Source organism: Bufo bufo, chromosome 4 (genome assembly GCF_905171765.1).
Source record: "Bufo bufo chromosome 4, aBufBuf1.1, whole genome shotgun sequence".
In the NCBI taxonomy this organism is placed as follows: domain Eukaryota; kingdom Metazoa; phylum Chordata; class Amphibia; order Anura; family Bufonidae; genus Bufo; species Bufo bufo.
In genome coordinates, this window is record NC_053392.1 from 218,570,518 (window position 1) to 218,585,652 (window position 15,135).

At 42.1% G+C, this 15,135-nt stretch overlaps 1 protein-coding gene across 1 annotated transcript in view; it reads right to left on the reverse strand.

Annotated features, from left to right (window-relative positions):
* Positions 1-15,135, reverse strand: part of MCF2L2 (MCF.2 cell line derived transforming sequence-like 2) — a 554,965-nt gene that overhangs the window by 135,312 nt on the left and 404,518 nt on the right. The window contains 1 exon segment of the mRNA XM_040428287.1: positions 7,611-7,680. Coding sequence (XP_040284221.1) covers positions 7,611-7,680 — 70 coding nt within the window.

The following is a 15,135-nucleotide window of genomic DNA, read 5'->3' on the forward strand; positions in this document are numbered from 1 at the left end:
TGGGGGTGTCTTGCTAATTGCCTATAATTTCCACCTGTTGTCTATCCCATTTGCACAACAGCATGTGAAATTGATTGTCACTCAGTGTTGCTTCCTAAGTGGACAGTTTGATTTCACAGAAGTGTGATTGACTTGGAGTTACATTGTGTTGTTTAAGTGTTCCCTTTATTTTTTTGAGCAGTGTATATACTGTGGGGGTTTGCTCCGATAGGCAGGTTAGCGGACGCAGTATAGAGGCAACAACAAAGTCTTTAAATTAAACAGTTCAGTGTTTATTCACACATTAAGTACTGTATTTTTCGCCCTATAAGACGCACTTCCCCCCCTTCCCCAAAAGTGCGGGAAAATAGCAGTGCGTCTTATGGGGTGAATGCTGCAATTTACAATGATACACGGCTGCCGCGATGCCGCACAGCGCGGTCGGCGGGTATATCAACTGAGAGGAAGGAGGGGCTGGGGGCCGGCATCTGGATTAGGAATGACAACGGGGACTGGTGCAGTCTCTGTATTCTAATGCACCGGCCCGGCTCACTGTTGTATAATCTTCTCTAACCTGTAGGCATTTTTAAGATATAATAATCATGTGTAATCCAGCTGTATTACTTACAACTAAGTTCCGTAGCAGAGAGGATGGAGGAGGCAGGCCGGGAGGGCGGGTGGCGTGTCACTCACTACGTCATGTGCCTGCGCCGTCCACTTTATGAATGAAGCAGGCGGCACGGGTGCATGACGTAGTGAGTGACGCGTCACCCGCCCGTCCTCCCGGCCTGCCTCCTCCCTCCTCCGGAACTTAGTGGTAAGTAATACAGCCGGATTACACATGATTATTATATCTTAACAATGCAGGTTAGATAAGATTATACAACAGTAAGTTGTCATTCCTAATACAGATGCCGGCCCCCAGCCCCTGTATTGGGGGTCATTCACACTGCAGAGACACTGTTATCGGGGGGGATCTGTGGATGGCACATAGCATAAGATGCTATATATGTGTCATCCACAGATCCCCCCATAGCAGTGTCATCCACAGATGTCCGCCATCCAGAGATCCCCCATAACAGTGCCATTGTCACGGCGGGGAGTGGGGGAAACCCCCCACCGTGCGGTGTCAAAGGGTAAAGGGGATCAGCCTGGCCAAAAAGGAGTGATAAGGGAGCAGGTCACCTCCTACAATATTCCTAATCCTCTCCCTGACTCCTCACCGTATGAGCGGACCCCGATGGTAGGACGACTCATACTCAGAATACCTAAAGACCCTAAGTCGCCCTGGTAATCCCTCACCAAGGAGCAGGGAAGAGACGACCTGTTCATCCCAGTAATGGAGGAACAGGAGTCTCTATCTGAGGCCAGGCTGCAAGGAGAGGGGAACACATACAGCTATAGAGATGGCAGGTAAGCGAAACTAGTAACACACCTGCCACAGAAACACTGACCGAAACCCTCGCACAAGCGCCGGCGTCCACACCAACACCAAAAGGACACAGCACACACCACAAACCACACAGGAACCCAGGACACCCACAGCCGCAACAAACGCGAGACACCACAAGAACATCTATGACCACAAGGGTGGCCCTCGCTGGATAGATGGAATATGAAGACCAGGAAGCTAGCTCCAGCATACACCATGGCTGGAGTACCCCCCAGCTTCAGGCATCCAGCAGAGGCTAAATAGCCCAAGCAGCCACACCCACACACACATAAACCCAGTGTTAACAAAACACTAGGAAGGGAGTTAACCCTTCCAACACCAGACAAGGGAAGAAAGCCACTTAAAGGGGAAGTGCACACACAAGCATAGAAAGCTACACGTTGCCGCAGGCAACAACATGCGTGGCAACCATGTCACGGCAATCACCCAGAAGGCCGAGACACTGCCACCGCATGCACACACAGCAACACGTTGCCGCGGGCAACCGCAAGTGTAGCAACAGTGTCACAGCACACACCAGATCTCCCATAACAGTGTGTCATCCACAGATCCCCCATAACAGTGTCATCCACAGACCACCATTAGTTCAAAACCCACCAAAAGCACACCTTTTGGTTCAAAATATATATATTTTTTTATTTTCCTCCTCAAAAACCTAGGTGCTTCTTATGGGCAGGTGCGTCTTAAAAACAAAAGGTCAGTTTCAAGGGAAACCAGCACTTTGCCTACTCCCAGTAAGAGCCGCCCCGGATCAGCTATACAGCCATACTAAAATAGTAAAATGTCAATCAGCATTAGCTGCCACTGACACCTGAAAATACCGGCTCTTACTTCACCGAGGGCCAGGAACCTCGGTGACACATACCTTCCGTCAATGATGGACCCTTGCACCTTTCTACAATACACACACACATACCCACTATATATATATATATATATATATATATATATATATATATATATTATATACAGCAGTGTACTGACATATGGAACTGGGCTTTCTGATTGTTGGTATACTTTACAGAAACAAAATTATTACATATTGAAAACTTATATATCTTATACAGATTTTTTTTTTGTGACCAGAGCTTAATCTTTTTATGTTGGTTGGTGATGGCTACACAATTATTATGAAGACAACAATATAAATGCAAAGAACTGGAGGAGAAGTAACTTTTTCCTCATGACTATTTCCAGTAACTTTATGTGTATTTCACTGCTTTTCTTATGAAAGACAAATTTCTTTCTTTAAACTCTAGTGCTCTACCAGTAATAGTCGTTTCCGTTGTTAAACCCTCTTTGTAGGTATAGATGATAGAGATAAGAACCCACATGCACAAGCTCTGGCACAGACTGTCTGACATGCTTAGCATTTTATCTACAATTTAATATGTAATAGAGGTTATTAGTATATGCCTGTAATGATATTGTTTTAAAGCAATTGGGAAGGAATAGAAGTGTCATCTTTTCTTATTATATGTACGCTGTACATCTACTTAATTTATAAATGAAAAAACAAGAGGATGAAAAAGGCTGCCCCAAACAAGGATTCTGTAATCTACCTGGCAACCCTACATATAAGCGGCACTTTTCAGGTAAAATACTCATTTATGGCTTGTTTCACACTGACGGCAAGAGATCCAGCAGGCTGTTTCGACAGAACACCCTGATGGAGCTCTATAGATCCAACATTGCTGGACGGTACTCGAAGGTCTGCCAGCCCCATTGACTATAATGGGATCCGGCGTAGATCCAGACGCTACCCGGCAAATATGGAGGGAAACAATCAATACATGCACTTATTGAGACAAAAAAATAACGCACCCAGACAGAAATGTCAGACTGCTGCAAAACTCAGCATGCAGTTATGTCTCAGGCAGATATGTAAATGATTACAAGTGTGGTCTGATTAGACACTGGGTCTGTACACAAGAAGGCATAAAATTGCTTCCTCCTGCTGCTCTATAAAAAGGCTCTCAGAGGGTACTTTTGAGTAGTATACCTCTTAGTGATAGATTGCTCACTGCTGTACATGCCTCTATGACACACTGGAAGACATTTTGCCCAATTAGCACACTTTAAGAGCACATTACTAGACTTCAGAAGCAGGATGGTCGTTTTGACAAACTGCCCACCATCTAGGCCATTCTCACCTAGCTGTTAAGAGATGTTGGGATCACAGGTTAAGTGAGGGCATGCACACACGGCGAACAGGCTCCGGATGGCCCAGACAGACCACAAATAGAGAGGCTTGCTTGATCCGCCAACAAGCATGAGCAGTTCCCACAGTTTCATTGTCCACTATTCAGACAGGTGTCTCTGCCTGGAACATTTTTCGGGTCCATGCTCAACTGGATGTTATCTTGTATCCAGGTTAGAGGCAGCTCAGTAGGTTTGTACAGGTTTTACTTAACACGACCAAAATGGAAGGTTTGATCAAACCGATGCTATTATAGTGGGCTAAACCCTTTATCCAATAGAAATTTCACAATAGTGGGTTGCTGAATTAATACTTAACATTTATTAGTATCAAAAATTAAAATAATGGGCCCTTAGTATATAGAAAAAAATCTCTAGACTGAGTGCATAAGATGCTACATACAAATCTCCGCTGGCAGATGCCAATCCGGAGAGAGAGGTATGGACCAAAAAATGAGAAAGGATAGATATAAAGATAGTTTGAGATGAAAGGATGCGTAGTAAGAGGGACACACTGCTGGGTCAATAGCCCTAGGGGTCCCTTAACCTAACTTCTCAACACTCCATATAATCTACCACAGACCCTAGATGGCCCTGCCTAAACATGGACTGCCCAGCTTTGTCCGAAAGATAGAGTGTGGTCCCTAACTAGGGGAAAACAGACAATTATGAGAGAAAGGAGGGCAGTAAGGACTGACAAACAAAACATATAGCGACCTATAATTGAACAACTTTACTGTAATTATAGGTAAGAATGCTCAGGAATAGATGATAAGTCCCAAGTCAATGAGAAAATGTCCCGACGCGTTTCCTTGAAGGTTAGCAAATCTTCAGGGGACTAAAACCTTAAATTGTATCGGTCACTGAGTTGGCTGAAATATAAATATCACATTCAGTCAACCAATCAAATTCTGCAAAGAGGTAGCTCTAAAGTATCAAAGATATAGCTACACAGGTAGTGTACAGAGATCTGGTTTTTTACCAAAGAAGACTCAAGAGACCTCCTGTGTATCCACCTATTACAGGGTCACAGACTTAAAAGACATATAAGTGGAGGGGTCTCGAGTCACTCCGGTTCAAATGACTAAAGTAAGTTAGTGACCACCTGTTCCAGGATCACTAGTTCAGTTCATCAATCATAAACAATATATCAAGTGACTAACTGTTCAAAAGTCACTTGAAATGTACAGTGTATCAATTAGACTAATACTAATTGATACACTGTACATTTCAAGTGACTTTTGAACAGTTAGTCACTTGATATATTGTTTATGATTGATGAACTGAACTAGTGATCCTGGAACAGGTGGTCACTAACTTACTTTAGTCATTTGAACCGGAGTGACTCGAGACCCCTCCACTTATATGTCTTTTAAGTCTGTGACCCTGTAATAGGTGGATACACAGGAGGTCTCTTGAGTCTTCTTTGGTAAAAAACCAGATCTCTGTACACTACCTGTGTAGCTATATCTTTGATACTTTAGAGCTACCTCTTTGCAGAATTTGATTGGTTGACTGAATGTGATATTTATATTTCAGCCAACTCAGTGACCGATACAATTTAAGGTTTTAGTCCCCTGAAGATTTGCTAACCTTCAAGGAAACGCGTCGGGACATTTTCTCATTGACTTGGGACTTATCATCTATTCCTGAGCATTCTTACCTATAATTACAGTAAAGTTGTTCAATTATAGGTCGCTATATGTTTTGTTTGTCAGTCCTTACTGCCCTCCTTTCTCTCATAATTGTCTGTTTTCCCCTAGTTAGGGACCACACTCTATCTTTCGGACAAAGCTGGGCAGTCCATGTTTAGGCAGGGCCATCTAGGGTCTGTGGTAGATTATATGGAGTGTTGAGAAGTTAGGTTAAGGGACCCCTAGGGCTATTGACCCAGCAGTGTGTCCCTCTTACTACGCATCCTTTCATCTCAAACTATCTTTATATCTATCCTTTCTCATTTTTTGGTCCATACCTCTCTCTCCGGATTGGCATCTGCCAGCGGAGATTTGTATGTAGCATCTTATGCACTCAGTCTAGAGATTTTTTTCTATATACTAAGGGCCCATTATTTTAATTTTTGATACTAATAAATGTTAAGTATTAATTCAGCAACCCACTATTGTGAAATTTGTACAGGTTTTACCAGTAAAATTCTCCTTTCACTCTAATATTATAATCACTTACATATATCATCATTACATTCACACAGAAAAAGTTTCACTCAATTCCAACAACTCCTTATGCATTCTTTTTTTGTCAATGCGTGTAATTGAAGCAGGAAAAGTTAATTCATTAAGGGATAACGTAAGAAGACTTAATCTTTGAGGCCTCTTAGGGTTGATTTACACTGCCCAATTGTCGGGAAGATTATCGGGAACAAACTTTCCTGCAAACGCTCATTCCCGACAATCTACCCATCTAAATGTGCCGCCGATCACCCAATGAACGAGCGAAACACTCTTTTTTCGGGCGATCTTGTCATTCGTAGGCACATCAATTATCAACAGGGATCTGCTGCCCAGAAACAATGATTCTGTATAGGGACGAGGGATCCCATTAGAAATTAATCATCCTCATACTGTGAAGGAGATTGCTGCATGTAAATGCAGCATTCTCCTTCACTGGTTTGGCGCATGTAAACCTGACCTAATTACTACCAACAGAATTCGAGATTTTTTATTTGTATTTTTTTGCAAATGACACTGTGGTTTTATTGTGCTTTCTTCTGCACTTAACTTACCTTTCGCAACTCTCACACCTCTCTGTTTCCTCTCCCCTGAGATCTGGCAGGTGTCCTGATGAGTGGCAAAGGATTTAAAGGGCATCTGTCAGCAGATTTGTACCTATGAAACTGGCTGACCTGTTACATGTGCACTTGGCAGCTGAAGGCATCTGTGTTGCTCCCATGTTGATTGACAGGTCCAGACATGTTTACACTGTCTGGCCCTGTCAATCAAAATGCAGACGGTGTGGCAGTTGCTGCGAGAGCAGAGCCTCTAGGTGTAAACGGCAACATGGGACTGATACAGATGCCTTCAGCTGCCAAGCGCGCATGTAACAGGTCAGCCAGTTTCAAAGGTACAAATCTGCTGACAGATGCCATTTAAGAGGATCGGTCACCTCTCATGACATGTCTATTTTTGTAATTTTTGCATTCCTCTTACTCTATGTTGCACCATTCTCCTAATATTCCTGCTAGCAACTTTTGAATAAATTTCAACTGGGTATTAGCGGTAGGGGGAAGTCCCTGCAGAGTCGGCAACTATCCGATCAGTGCTACTGCTATCAGTGTCAGACTGCGCAGGGACACACCTCTAGCAACCTGCTGCTCATTTATTCAAAAATGTCTAGCAGGAATTATCGAGAAATCGCGCAACATAGAGTCATACAAATAGATGCTCCCTAATTGTTATTACATAGGAAATGTGCTTTTGTGCCTTGTGTCTGCCTCTAGTCCGACTCCTGATACTCTGCTCTTGTGAATGATGGTCTCAACCTTGGGGTCAAGACTTTGCAAACTGGGGTGCATAAATCTGATTGCCTTTACTGAGAATCCACCAGCAGAACCAATTAGCTAGATCATGTAGGCTTTTTGTATAGATATTGTACTCCTGCTAAGAAACTGCAAGTTGTGTGTATGCATAGTGACTTCCAATACTCACTTCTAACTTTGTTATCCGACTTCTGTGTGCAATAGCAAATATTATATATCACCGAAACCTACCAGACAAAACAGGGGTCCATCTTCTCAATCTATCTTCCAGTGCTCAGTAAGAGAGTAGGGAGATGGCACATGCGCACTATGCACGCCGTCTCCTCATACAGCTGATCGGCAGGGGTATCGGGTGTCGGATCCCCGCTGATCTGATATTGATGATCTATCCTGAGGATAGGTCATCAATAGAAAAAGCTCAGACAACCCCTTTAACCCCTTTAACCTTGAGTAAAAAGGATTTTGATTGATATAAACCCAGCTTACCCTTTTTAAAAAGCATCTTCCAAGAGAATCTGCATCTTCAATGCACTTTTCCAGCTCTTTTAAAAAGGTTCTACAAAAAGAAAAAAAAGAAAGAATAACAATGCAGTAGACTAGCTTTAACCCATTAAGGACAAATTTGGTATGTGACGATTTATTTTGTTTTTTCATCTTTCCATTTCAGAAGCCATAACTTTTTTATTTTTCTCCTGACATATAAAGAGTTCTTTTTTTGCTGGACGATTTTTTAAAAAAATGGTACAGTTTTAGGGTACGTCCAATGTATAACTTTTAAACATTTTTGGGGCAACAGTGTGAAAAAACGATGCAATTCCGTCATTGTATTTACAGATTAGTTTTTCTTCATTGCATGGTAAAAATAACATTTAACACTTCTTATGTGGGTCTGTAAGGTCATGGGGATTCAAAATTTAATATTTTTGTCATGTTTTACTACTTTTAAACAAATTTAAAAGCTTTTTTCACTGTTTTCCATAAATAGGAGCAAGAACTGAGTAATGACAGCTGATGCTGAAGGGGGAAGGGAAGGCAGTTGGGGCAGCAACAATGGTGGGAGATGCACTTCAGTATTATACATAGAAAGTCTTACGCATTTGATCTTCGCCATAGAGAGGCTCCGCCACACTATTTGTGGTCGTGCTGCACTAAAATACACAACCCAGATTGCTGTGCTGTTCTAAAATAATGGAGAAGACTCATGCACATGTAGGGCAGTCCTGACAATGCATTTCAAAGCAGTTCTGAGGGATGAAAAGGTGGCAGTATAAAAAAAAAAAAAAAGTGATCTGGACTCCATATCTGCAGTACTACTGTAGATCCTGGTCAAAAATTGGGGCGATAGATTCCCTTTAACTTGACCACCTGGTATACAATGCATTCGCAAAGTCTTCAGACCCCTTCACTTTTTTCACATTTTATGTTGTGGCTTTGTGCTAAATTAAAGCAAAATAACATTTTCCATGTTCATTCTGCTCTTAATACCCAATACTGATAAAGTAAAACAGAATAATAAAAAACTTTGTTAATTTACTGAAAAGGAAAAACTAAAGTAGTGCACTGACATAAGTATTCACAACCTTTACTCAGTACTTAGTTGTAGCCCCTTTGTCAGCGATTACAGATCCAGTCTACTTGGGTACGATGCCACAAGGTTTGCAAACCTGGAGCTGGGGATTTCCTGCCATTCTTCTCTGCAGATCCTCTCAAGCTTTGTCAGGTTGGATGGGGACTGTTAGTAGACATCCATTTTCAGGTCTCCCCAGAGATGCTCAATTGGGTTCAAGTCAGCGCTCTGGCTAGGTCACTCAAGGATATTCACATCGTTTTTTTTAAATATTCTCTTTTTATTAACATAAGATAACATACATTACAGAAATAATTTAAGCAAAGTGACAGACACAAAATCCAATACACAAAGTTGAGCATATTAGAGGTGGGATGGACTCTTTTTCAAGTGTAAAAGTAATGTGTCTGACCATAAATATAAGAACAGAATGTCGACTGACAAGGGTGGAAAGGATATATTATGGTATAGAAGGGGGATGAGGGAAGAGGAAAGAATAGGTGGGCAAGGAAGTGGAAGACATGGTAGTAAACCCAGTGAAGGGTCTGTCATAAGAACTCATCTGAGCCAAGAATAAAAGGAGCATTGTATCTGGTATATAGATATTGAGAGCCTGAACTAAGAGCCAATGATGTGGTTTGGCCATACCCAGAGAATCAGAGTATCCCTAAAGGTGTAGGTCAGTTGTGAAAACTCCTACAGTACAGACCAAAAGTTTAGACACACCTTCTCATTCAAAGAGTTTTCTTTATTTTCATGACTATGAAAATTGTAGATTCACACTGAAGGCATCAAAACTATGAATTAACACATGTGGAATTATATACATAACAAACAAGTGTGAAACAACTGAAAATATGTCATATTCTAGGTTCTTCAAAGTAGCCACCTTTTGCTTTGATTACTGCTTTGCACACTCTTGGCATTCTCTTGATGAGCTTCAAGAGGTAGTCCCCTGAAATGGTTTTCACTTCACAGGTGTGCCCTGTCAGGTTTAATAAGTGGGATTTCTTGCCTTTTAAATGGGGTTGGGACCATCAGTGGCGTTGAGGAGAAGTCAGGTGGATACACAGCTGATAGTCCTACTGAATAGACTGTTAGAATTTGTATTATGGCAAGAAAAAAGCAGCTAATTAAAGAAAAACGAGTGGCCATCATTACTTTAAGAAATGAAGGTCGGTCAGTCAGTCAGCCGAAAAATTGGGAAAACTTTGAAAGTAAGGGCTATTTGACCATGAAGGAGAGTGATGGGGTGCTGCGCCAGATGACCTGGCCTCCACAGTCATCGGACCTGAACCCAATCGAGATGGTTTGGGGTGAGCTGGACCGCAGAGTGAAGGCAAAAGGTCCAACAAGTGCTAAGCATCTCTGGGAACTCCTTCAAGACTGTTGGAAGACCATTTCAGGGGACTACCTCTTGAAGCTCATCAAGAGAATGCCAAGAGTGTGCAAAGCAGTAATCAAAGCAAAAGGTGGCTACTTTGAAGAACCTAGAATATGACATATTTTCAGTTGTTTCACACTTGTTTGTTATGTATATAATTCCACATGTGTTAATTCATAGTTTTGATGCCTTCATAGTCATGAAAATAAAGAAAACTCTTTGAATGAGAAGGTGTGTCCAAACTTTTGGTCTGTACCGTATATTCCTTCCACAGGCTCCAAAGTTTCAAAACTTTGAGCGGTTGTTGGATTCTCAGTGGGCTAGCTCTTCAAAACTGAAGATTTGAGAAAGGAGAAAAATTGGAGGTGATGGGGGAAGGGGTCGACCAAGAACCTCGTATGTATTAAAAAAAACACATGCTTACTTGTCATAACTATAAAATCAATAAAATGAGAATTGCTAAAAAAAACCTGAAGATTTGGTCTACTTTGTCAATCCAGGATGCAAATGGTGGGGGGTGATGTGCTTCTCTACAATGAGGGTATTAACAGTCAGGCAATGGTTATGAGCATGGTAGGCAAATTATTAGCAATTTGGAGTGAGGCTGGTGTTTGGACACCACAGTAGAAAACGTTTGGGATCTAGTTTGATTGAAGAGGAACATATTTGGTTTATGGCCATTTCTATCTCCTTCCAGAAAGGTATTATAATTGGACACGACCACCAAATATGAGATAGAGAGCCTTCTCCAGTGCTGCACCTCTAGCAAGTGTTGGAAATATCTGCATTGACCATGTGGAGGAACACAGGGGTTTTGCACCACCTCATTAATAGGTTGTACAAATTTTCTTGTATACTCTTATACAGGGTGGCCCATGAAAAAGTAGCCCGCCTCCAGCAAGGTAGTATGACAAGATTAACATGCAAGAGCAATTGTTTTTTTTTAAATAACCCAGTCATAAAAAGTCATAAAAGATGCTGAAAGACTGCTATTCACGTCTATGCATCTTTGGGCACATTGGATTATGTTGGCTGATACTGCTTGTGATGCTGCAGATAGTGTTTGTGATGTTTTCCTTGAATTCCTCCACGAGATGTGGATTGTTAGCGGACACTTTCTGTTTTTAAATTTCCCCACAGATAAAAATCGCATGTGGACAAGTCTGGGGAATGTGCTGGCCATAACCCCTTGCTCACAGTTCGCTCCTCCATAAACAGTTCATGAATCTGTGCCAGTGATTTACGTGAGGAGTGGCATGTTGCCCCATCTTGTTGGAAAAATCAGGACATTTTTTCTTCTGGAGCATCACTGCTGAAGAGCTGCAAGCAGTATCAGCCAGCATAATCCAACGTGCCCAAAGATGCATAGACGTGAACGGGAAACACTTTCAGCATCTTTTGTGCCTTCTGGGTGATTACAAAAAAATATTCACTTGCTTGCTCATCTTGTCATACTATTGATGGAGGCAGGGCTACTTTTTTGTGGGCCACCCTGTATAAAACATCTGTTGAACCCATGTAGTGAGTGAGAATGAAGGCTTTTTCTGGATCAGTTAAGGTTTTTCAAAGTTCTGTTTCCCATTTATATAGAAAATATATATTAGGAGGAAATGTAGACAGTTAAGAGCACTATAAAAGAGAAAGAATACGTTTAGGAAGGGAGAGGAGTGAGATATATTGTTCAAGCCAAGATAGCGATCTGGTAGGGTCATATGGCACGTATATCGTCCTCAAGTCGCCATGGAAGTTAAGTAAATGTAGAAATGGGGCTGAAGATACTTCCTGAATGGAGGATAATTTATCCCAATCAGGGGCCCCAGTGGTGGTAAAAGCATATGTCATAGGGATATCAGATAGTGTCATCCTCATACCAGAAGTTTTTATTATACGTGTTTCTTTTATAAGTGCGCCTGAAGGAAACCTAGTGGAGTGTCTAGGTGTGGAAAATAAAGGATATCCTGTTGCTTATACAAAGAGGACCATACAGCTAGTGTACCTTTCATAATGTGTGAGTGGAAGGTTGCATTTGAGATAAATGAGCGGAGTCCCGATAAGATGAACTTCTCCTGGGGAGAGAGCAGATGTCATTCTAAAGTAGAACAAAGAGTTGGGGAATTAGGAGAGAAAAGAGACAATCATCTGCCCACCTGCACTGCTTTAAAATACGAGTGAATTGTCTGCGAGACCGAAGCCCCCAAACCCCTTTTTCCTAGTAAGAATGAAGAAGGCGATCCTGGGCGATCCTGTACCCTAGAGGAAGGTAGAGAAGATTCGGCGTAATTGGGTGAAAAACGAGGATGAAGCCATATAGGAACGGTCTGTAGTGGATAAAAAAATCTTAGGGACTATGCAGGTTTTAAGAAAATTATTTATAAATAAAGAGAATTTTAGTAATTTTTAATTGGGTTCGGATACTTGGGGCGTAATTAAGTGTGTAAAGCTCACTAGAGTCAGCTGAGAACTTTGTTCCCAGGTAGCAGAGGCTCTTGATCGCCTAGGAGAAGGGGGTCGATGCTTTCAGGGAACGAATTATAGAGGGCTGACAAGAGACATTAAGGGCTTTGGATTTACCATAGTTCATCTTAAAATTGGAGAGACATTCACATAGTTGCCCCTAGGCCACTTCTGTGTTATCTTGGCTGTGTGCTTAGAGTCATGGTCTTGTTGGAAGGTGAACCGTCAGCCCAGTCTGAGGTCTAGAGCACTCTAGATCAAGTTCCATTCAGATTTCCCTCAACCCTGACCAGTCTCCTTGTCCCAGCCGCTGAAATCCTCCCCCACAACATGATGCTGCCACCACCATGCTTCATTGTAGGGATTGTATTGGGCAGTTGATGTGCAGTGCCTGTTGTCCTCCAGACATGTTGTTTAGAATTGTGGCCGAAAGGTTCAATCTTGGTTTCATCAGACCAGAGATGTGAGAGTTTCTGACAGTTAGAAAGTCCTTTAGGTGCTTTTTTGCAAGCTCCAGGTGGGCTTTCATGTGTCTTTTACTGAGGAAAGGCTTCTTTCTGGACACTCTACCATAAAGCCCAGATTGGTGAAGTGCTACAGTTATGGTTGACGTTCTGTAAGTTTCTCCCATCTGTACACAGAATCTTGGGAGCTTAGCCACAGCGACAATTGGGTTCCTGGTCACTTCTTTTACCAAGGTCCTTCTAACCCAATTACTTAGCTTGCTGGGGTGTGCAGCCCTAGGAAGAGTCCTTATTGTTTCAAACTTCTTCCATTAAAGAATCATGGAGGCCTCTGTGCTCCTGGGAACTTTCAGTGCAATAGAAATGTTTTCTAACCTTCTCCAGATCTGTGCCTTCACATAATTCTGTCTCTGAGCTCTACAGACAGTTCTTTCCTCCTCATGACTTGGTTTTTGCTCCGATATGCATTATCAGCTGTAAGATTTCATATAGACAGTAGTATATCTTTCCAAATCATGTGCAACCGACTGAATTTACCACAAGTGGACTTCAGTCAAGGTGTAGAAACATCTGAAAGATGATCAAGAGAAATTGGAGGCCCCCAGAGCTAAATTCAAGTGTCATAGCAAAGGGTCTGAATACTCACATCCATGCAACATTTTAGTTTACCTTTTTAATAACTTAGCAAAAATTTCTAAAATTCACTTTTTCATATTTCACTTTCTCATTATGGGGTATTGAGTGCTGATTGATGGGAAGTAACTTTTTTAAGAACAAAATGTGAAAAAAGTAAAAGGAGCTGAAGATTTTCCAAATACATTGCTGTAGAGGGAAGTCAGGTGGGCGTATGTATATGGATATATATATGTATCTGCCTCTTCTGTGATATGTGTATATATGTATATATATGGGCCCCTTTATATGGCCAATAGGGATATACTGTATATTTCCTGTATGGCCGTGTATATATTGGCCCTGTATGGCAAGTGGGGACATATGTATGTCCCCTGTATGTGATGCCCCAGGTATATGCGAGTGTGTGTGTATATATAGATATGTGTGTATGTATTTGCACACATGTCTATGTATATACACTTATGTCAGCATGACAGTATGTATGTGGGCTTATTGCTGTCCATTCATACCCCCGGTTTTGTATGTATGTATGTGTATGTGTTTATAAATGTGCCCCAAGCCAGGAACAGGGGTCTCTTGGAACTGGACTACAAGGAGAGACACATGGGAGAGAGCATCTCCATGACGTGCCCCTGGAGAAGGAGCCTGCAGCCCGGACCAGAAGGACCCCCCTAGAGCCGAGCCGCCCCACCTCTACAGAAGACCCCTGGAAACGAGCATAAGAAGCTTGAATCAACCCCTGGACGACGAGCCGCTAATTCCCTGGAGGGCTGAGTACCTACCCTATCCCACCAACGAACCCCTATATTAACCTCTACTTGCCCATATCCCCTATCCCACCAACGATTCCCATACTCCCTATACCCACTATATTAACCCCTACTTGCCCATATCCCCTAGCCCACCAACGATTCCCCTACACAACCCCTAAATTCTCTATCCCACCAACGTACCCCTACTACCCCTACTCCCATATTCCCTATACCATCCCTGCAAGAGCATCCCTGCTCCCTATTAACCCTTGCTGTACTCCCTGCTGTACAATCACTGCAGTACCCTGCTGTCCTACTATCCCACTACTCCCCTACTCATAGGGATAGTGTTAGACCAAGGTGGGGTGGGCAGCTAATGTGTGTGCGTGTAAGTGTACTGTATAGTTAGTTTGTGGGTGGAACTTGGGATTGAATAGTGTAGTTTAGTACTGTATTTTTAGTACTGTATTGTTAGTGCATTGCGTGTGTTGTGTACTGTAGGTGTTAATAAATACTGTGTGTTATTTATACCTATTGTGTAACATGTGGTTACTAGCGGTAGTTAGTAAGGCGCATGCAGCTAGTTTAGTGAAAGTGTGTTAATTTATAAAGGTATAAATAGGCGGAGTCATCAATAGACGACCCCTCCTATTTATGAATATTAATTATTAATATTTGCATAAATATTGGTAATTAATATTCCCCCTTTACAATTGCAATGCATCTTCTTTGAAAGGCACATTGGGAAGATGTC